The sequence below is a fragment of the Lontra canadensis genome, unplaced genomic scaffold (genome assembly GCF_010015895.1).
Source record: "Lontra canadensis isolate GAN:19392208 unplaced genomic scaffold, GSC_riverotter_1.0 scaffold35, whole genome shotgun sequence".
Classification (NCBI taxonomy): Eukaryota; Metazoa; Chordata; class Mammalia; order Carnivora; family Mustelidae; genus Lontra; species Lontra canadensis.
Window position 1 is genome coordinate 9,918,772 of NW_022631029.1, and position 7,436 is coordinate 9,926,207.

At 49.2% G+C, this 7,436-nt stretch overlaps 1 protein-coding gene across 1 annotated transcript; it reads left to right on the forward strand.

Annotated features, from left to right (window-relative positions):
• Positions 1-5,559: 5,559 nt before the first annotated feature.
• LOC116874108 (IQ domain-containing protein F5-like) lies at positions 5,560-7,060 on the forward strand (the record flags this gene model as incomplete). The annotated part of the gene is given in 3 exon segments (XM_032868529.1): positions 5,560-5,589; positions 6,627-6,995; positions 6,997-7,060. Coding segments are annotated over 3 exon segments (459 nt in total), but the record flags the coding sequence as incomplete, so codon positions are not given.
• Positions 7,061-7,436: the final 376 nt, after the last annotated feature.

Below are 7,436 nucleotides of genomic sequence, written 5' to 3' on the forward strand. Positions count from 1 at the left end.
GGTATTGGAATTTGGCTTATCCAGCCGCACTGGCAGAGTTCCTCATGCCCTTCCCCTAGCCTTCAGCTTCCCCTCCTCTGTTATGCTCAGGTAACACTCTATTCCTTTGCCTCTCTCTCTCTTTCTTAAACTCCTGTCTGAATTAGGACTCTTTCAGTTGCAGATGATAGAAAACTGACTTGGCTTAAGCAAAAAAGAGACTTCACTGCCCTACTTAAAATGTAGGGGGTATATTAGTTTATGTGGCTGCTGGAACAAATTAGCACAAACGTGGGAGCTTAAAACAATAGAAATGTGTTCTCTTGCAATTCTGTAGGCTGGAGCCTGAAATCGAGGCATCAGGAGAGCCAGATCCCCCCCCAACCACCACCATCATGAAGTTCTAGAAAATTCCTTCCCTGCCTCTTCCAGCTTCTACTGTGATCTCTGCTTTCATCTTTACGTCGCCTTTCCTTCTGTATCTCTCTCAAAACTCCCTCAGCCTCTCTCTGATGAGGCATGTGTGTGATGGCACAGAGGTCTTACCCAGATAATCCGGGATAAGCTCCTGACCCTTCACTTAATCCCATCTTTCATAGTAGGAGATAACCTTCCCAGGTTCTAGGGATTTGACATGGTTATCTTTTGGAGGCCAATTTTCTTTTTTTTTTTTTTTCAAGAGCCACTGGCTGGCCTCCAGACAGTGTTACCAGGTCCTTTCTCGATTCCTGTTACGTCGGTATGGTCTGCAAAGCCAGATGGAGCTTGAAATAGAGGAGGCCATGACATAGGGTGCCATAGCCTACTCAACCTGATGGCCACTTAAGGGAAATCTGTGACATAGAAAGGGGGGCCTGGGTCAAGGCCACCTGAGGCCCCTGCTCTTGATGACAGAGCTGGAAAATCTCCTCTCTAAAATAGACCCTAGGGCTCAGGCTCACTGGGATGCCAGTAGGGACAGGGAACCTAGTCTAACACCTGTCCCCAAGGAATATGGGCCTTGGGCTTTACTCTTTTGTATCTCCTGTCCAGGCATCCCCTCCACTCAGGGTAGGAGAACAGAGAAGCCAGCCGGGAAGGCCAGGCCAGGAGCTGAGGAGCAGCCGCCTGCCCCCTCCCCAGGGGCAGCGACACGAAGCGTTCCTCTCTTCTGCTGCCTGCTTCCTGGGAAAACCAGGCATGGAAGCCTTGAAACAGTAGCACCGTAATATCAGTCATATTAGAAATCATGATAAATGTGAATCTGTCACATTCATCAAGTAAAAATACAGACACCTGCATTTTGTCGCTCCTCCCGCCCACCTCCCGGGCTGTGCCTTAGGTGTTGGGGGGCGGGGCGCACTCGTCCTGCTCTCCCGCCAGCCGGCCCGCCCCCACCCTCCCCTTCCCTGGCTGAGCTACTGCAGAGGGAGCACCAGGCTCACAGTGGGGAGGACTGAATACGAGTGGCTAGAGACCCTGAGAACAGAAACAAAGGGAGACTGAAGGGTTTGAAAAGCTCCTCCCAGACCAGCTTGTCTTGCTTCTGGAGGGAGCATCTCTTGAAGCAGAAGACTCTGAAATGCCCCCCCCCCCAACTCTGCAAAGCCTCGATTTGACCAACATACCACCTCCCCCAGCAGGAGGCAGAGGTTCGCCACCTGGTGTGAACTCATTGTTAAGTTCAAGTACACAAAAACGTACAAAGATGTGGAGAGAGTCCTCCAGGATGATCAGGCCACGGGCATATATGTCTCTGGGAGCTGCCTGTGAGCAGTGAGGGAGGAGGCCAGGCAGCAGCAGGTGACCCGAGGTTGCTTTGAGCTGACCAAGGAGCAGATGGGTGGACGCCAGCTGAGGCGATGAGGGTCCAGATGAATCATCACAGTGCGATTCTTTCACGGGGGCCAGGATCGCACTGACCCTGGGCATCCGAAGAAGGGTCATCAGGAGGCGGCAGCATCCCTGCTCCCGTCCTTCTCTTTCCAGATGCTGCTCTCTGGGACTCACTGATGGCTCCATGCCTTTGTCTGCTGCCCTGAACTTTCCCCCTCAAGATCTGACTCTGCATTGGGTCTTTTCTGGGAGGTGAAAGCAGTTCTTTTTTTTTTTTTTTTGGTGAAAGCAGTTCTTTTACACACATGCCGAAAGCTGTCTGAAATACAGGGGGAACCTTGCTGAACATTCTGCATTGAATGTTCTGCATTCTGCAGCATATGGCTTTACTGGAGATTTCTAGAATTCCAGGAGGATGCAGAGACTCTGTACCCTGGAACCCGGGAACACCGTTTCATATTCTTCTCTGGGTCATTTCGGAAAGGTTCTGCAGAATTATTTTGATTGACAGGTCTGTTGTTTAGATGTTTCCAAAATGGTAATACCCTTGGCAAAAGGGCAGGGTAGGGAAGTAAGGATCCAAGATGTGCTCATAATAAAACATAATGGATTAATATTTTTGTAGTTCTGTGTGCATCTGAATTTAATACTGTTTATTTTTTTATTATGTTCAGTTAGCCAGCATATTGAATTTAATACTGTTTTTAAAAAAGAAAGAGAGAGAAATGGTGTTACCCAAAGGGTATTTTTGGCAAGCTGGTACCGCTCCTCCCCGACCCACGCGGGTTTGTCACTTTCCTGGGGAAGGCGCGCTCCTGCGCTGGTGGCACCACGTGCCTCGTGGTGCTGTCACTTTTCCCGCGCACACACACACACAGAAACCAAGATTCCCAGAACTGTCCAGAGGGAGGAGGGTATGAAAGCACGAGAAGCTGTTGTGGTCGAGACAGTTCAGAGATGGCCGGCGGGCTGAGCTGGACGAGAGTGACCTGAAGCCCGGCCCCGCATCCTGGAGGAAGGGTGGCTTTAACAGTTTCCTTCATTAAAGGCTCTTGGTCTTCAGAGTTCTTTCAGGGTGATTGTTATTCTGGAAGGTTCCCAGGGTGGGGGGGGGTTGCTCTACACTATGATTGTATGTGCTCTGTTTACCCTAGCGGTACAAGAATCAAATTCTGATTTTTGAATTTGAATAAATATAAGAATGCTGGGGGAGGGGGAAGACACCTGTATTTTGTTAACAAAACGTGATGAAAAGTTGAGAATAAGGCGGTGGGTGAACATAGAGCAGGAGTTAAACGTGTCCGGTCGCTGTGTTGTACACCCGAAGCGATCGTAACCGGTGTGTTAACTGTGATTCAATTTGAAAGAAGCGCATATAATCTGGAGGCATTTCCACTTCAGATGATGGTGTGCCGAATCATTAGGATTAATCCTTTTGCTGAGAAGAACTGGAAAACTGATCAAAATATATATTTTTTTAATTTTTGCTTGAATGGGCGCCTGGGTGGTTCAGTTGGTTAAGAGTCTGCCTTCGGCTCAGGTCATGATCCCAGGGTCCTGAGATCAAGCCCCCGCATTGGGCTCCCTGCTCATCGGGAAGCCTGCTTCTCCCTCTCTCTCTGCCCCTCCCCCCCCCAATTCATGCTCTCTGTCTCGCTCTCAAATAAATAAGTAAATGAGATCTTTAAAAAAAAAAATGTCTGCTTGAACGAATTGAAAAGTAACAATATAGTAGAAACAAACAAACAAAAACCACTTCTGGGCTGTGATCTAAGCTAAGAAAGAGATCCGGAGACGCAAGCCTGGCATTTGGGATGGTCCAACACCTACGTCTCCAAACAGATGCTTCCTTGCCTTTCCTCTTCCATGTGTCCAACTGTTGTCTTCCCTTCCCATTCACCTCACTACCTTCACACTAACACCCTCCAACCTTAAATGGCCTCCCCCTCTCTGCGTACCCCCTCACTGTGCCTTTATCAAATGCTTCTTTATGGTGTTTGATGAGTTTTCATGATTCTGTTTTCCCAGGTAACCACCACCCAAAACAAGATGTAGCAAATTTATCTTTCTTTGTGCTGTTTGCTGGCAAAACCTCTTATACCTTACCCCAGGTGTAAACTCCATTTGGAATTATCTTACCAATAGTTTCATTTTGCCTGTTTTCTAACTTTTTATAAGTGGAATCATGCTCTTGGATGTCTGGCTTCTTTCATTTAGCATAATGTTTTCGAGGTTCACCTGTGTTATTGTGGGTGTCAGACGTTTGTCCATTTTTATTACTTTTTATTATTTCCTTAAATGAATATACCACAATTTCTTTGCCTAGTCACCTGTTGATGCACATTTGAATTGTTTCCAGCGTTGACCTCTTGGAATAAATTTGCTGTGAACAGGCATTCACAACTCTTTTGCCAACACGTGTTTTCATTCTTTTTTTAAATTTCTTTTTATTTATTTGACAGACAGAGATCACAAGTAGGCAGAGAGGCAGGCAGAGAGAGAGGAGGAAGCAGGCTCCCTACTGAGCAGAGAGCCCAATGAGGGGCTCGATCCCAGGACCCTGGGATCACGACCTGAGCCGAAGGCAGAGGCTTTAACCCACTGAGCCACCCAGGCGCCCCTTGTGTGTAAATATCTAGGCATAGACCCGCTGAGTTCTAGGGTGGATAGATGCTGAACTTCAGTAGAAACCGTCACTTACCTTCCCTCCAAGAGTGTCATAAGGGATTCAGCTGTTGTATGTCTTTGCCAACATTTGGCGTTGTCGGTATTTTTTGTGTTAGCCTTTCTCTGATGTGTTCGGTGGTTTTGATTTTTGTTTTGATTATTGTCGTTTTGATTTTCCTTTTCCTCATGACTGATGATGTTGGGGAACTTTTCATGTGCTTCCTAGCCATTCATAAATCTTTAGTGAACTGCTTATTTAAAATTTTGTTGCCAACTCATTCTTTCTAATCATTATTTGGTTCCATTGTCTGATTGAAATGAAACGCATCTAGTTGAATTCTCTCTTAATGAATATTTAAATTGTCTCAAATTTGTGTTTTTCTCTACCAGCCTGAAATGACTGTGTCTATAAACTTTTGTGTCCATGGGCGGTATTTTCTGCGTGTTGCCTTTTTTGCCAACTTTTGGGCACTTAATGGTAAGAAAGAGTGGGCAAGGACTTCCATATTTTCACCAAAAAAGAACTCAACTGTCTGGAACCATCCTGGAGCCGAGTCACAGGTGCCCTTATGACATCACATCCCTGTCTCTTCCTCCCCTCTTCCTGCCAGGCTGCGGCGGGGAGAGTACAGACCTGGGAGCAATGGAACCATCATGCTCCTATCATGGGGAATTTAGGGGATTATAGGCCTGAGGGACTTTGAACCATCCATATCCAAGTCATGGGCATTCAGTTTTGTGTAAGAGAGAGCCACCCAAAGTTGCAGGCAGGGGAAGGTGGATTTCCACAGTTAACTCAGGATACGAGTTCTACATCTAGGGACTCTGGGCCAGGCAGGAAGTCGAGTATGTGGTGGACTTGGCATGAAGTTGTACACAGTTCTAATGATAGCTTTCTCCTCTGAACTCTGATTACAGAAGAATGGCAATGTTTGTGAAATCATGATAGAAGATATTGAGGAAACCACTTTGAGGAAAGAGAAAGAGGAAGAGGAAGAGAAAGTGGAAGAAAAAGTGGAAGAGAAAGAGGAAGAGAATAAGAAGAAAAAGAAAAAGAAAGAGACTCCACCCCCACCTCCCCCACCCCCACCGCCACCCCCTCCACCTCCCCCACCACCACCACCAAAGGTAGGTCAATGGAGGCCCTCAAAGTTAAGGGTGACTCTTATTTTCAAGGAGTGTTGGTTTGTCTTCTCTGTGCCCCATAGCATGGCATGATCCTGGAATCCGTCACCTGGACCAGGTTCCATTTGTGAGTACAAGGTTGGGCTTTGAGTGATTCCTCAAGAACAATAAGCATAAGCCAGAATGTCCCAGGCCAATCGGGATGAACCGTTGCCCTACCCAGAGCCGGAATGGATAGGGCAAACATTCATCCTGATTGGCTTGGGACATTCTGCTTTATCTACTTGGTTATCCTCTCCTCCGAGTTCCTTCTTGGTCGGAGAAAGGTGGGTGACTGAGGCACAGAGACTTGGTAGTAAGGAGGGGAGCCCCTGACAAGTGGGACTCAGACCCTGCCAAGCTGGGGAGTGGGGCAGCGAGGCTGTGTTTGGAGAAGGCATTGACACATGCAGGGGAAGCCGAGTATAGAACTGTGTGGGAGTGCGCGTGTACACGTGTGCACGTATGCGTGCTGACGTTTAAGATGTGTGAACCCCACAAAGTGAAAGTGCGAGATAAATGAGAAGGACTTCACACTGCATGGAGCAGGGCAACTTGTAATTCTGTGACTTGATGGAGAGACACAGCAGGTTGTGGGTTAAGCTGGATGGAGTCAGGCATGAATGCAAACAAAGGCTGCCACTTCTCCAGCCACCTTGCTGGGGTGAAGGGAAGGTATACGCAGCCCAGGTAGGTGGCCAGGCCCAGGCCCAGGTGGAACGTGGTGCATGGCGTGCTTCTTCCAGACAGACCAACCGGGATAGCTAGTGCCAGAATGCCCCATTCTACAGCCCAGGAGCCTGAGCCTCGGGGGGGCAATCTGAGGTCCATTAAGAGAGAGGCGCAGAGACCAGACACCTATCTGGTCTACTGGCTCCCTGCCCAGTGCCCCTGAACTTCTGAGCGAGCCCTGCTTGGCCTGCCCTGGAGCTGAGGTAGGTGGGGAACGTTCCCTGAGGATCCCTTGTTTATCTTTGCCACCTCTCTCCCCAAAGAAGAAGAAGCATCCTGACCAAGAGCAGAAAGCCATAAAGATCCAGGCGTGGTGGCGGGGCACCCTGGTGCGCAGGACCTTGCTGCATGCGGCCCTCAGAGCATGTGTCATTCAGCACTGGTGGAAGCTGATGCTGGCAAGGCTGCTGGAGAAGAGAAAGCGAGCAGCCCTCGAGTCCTTCTCGCGGCGAGAATGGGCAGTGGTCCAGCTGCAGTCCTTGGTCCGCATGTGGCGCGTCCGCCAGCGTTACTGCCGTTTGCTCCACGCTGTCCGCATCATCCAGGTCTACTGGCGCTGGCATAACTGCCATTCCCGTGGCTTTTTCCAGGGCACCTACGACCTCACGGCATCACATCTGGGTCTTGAACTTGAGATTTTTTTTGGGCTCACAGATTTGTCGGATTACGGACTGCATCCCCTTCCCAATAAAGAACTGATCAGGTCTGCTCCAACTCTGCGTCACCGGGTCTCTTTCAGGCCCGCCCCAGGAGATCCATGTGTCAGCAGAGGGTCAGGGAAAATGGCCGCAGAGACTAGGCCTGGCACAGTCTGCTCCAAGGATGTGGCTGTGTTCCTCTGGGGTCCCTGGTGGAGAAGGATTCTAAGCCTCTGGTGCTAGAGGGCGGGGCCTGGAACCCATGAGCCTCCCCATCTGCCACGGGGAGGAGAGTTGGGGTCACAGGGCCACCCACTCAGCCAACTCCAGGGAGACTCCTTCACAGTTTGGTCCATGCACATGGTGCCCCCTGTGGCTGTGCCCCACGGAGGGTTCTTCATTCTTCACTGTCTTCCCATCACATTTAGAACAAGTCCAAAA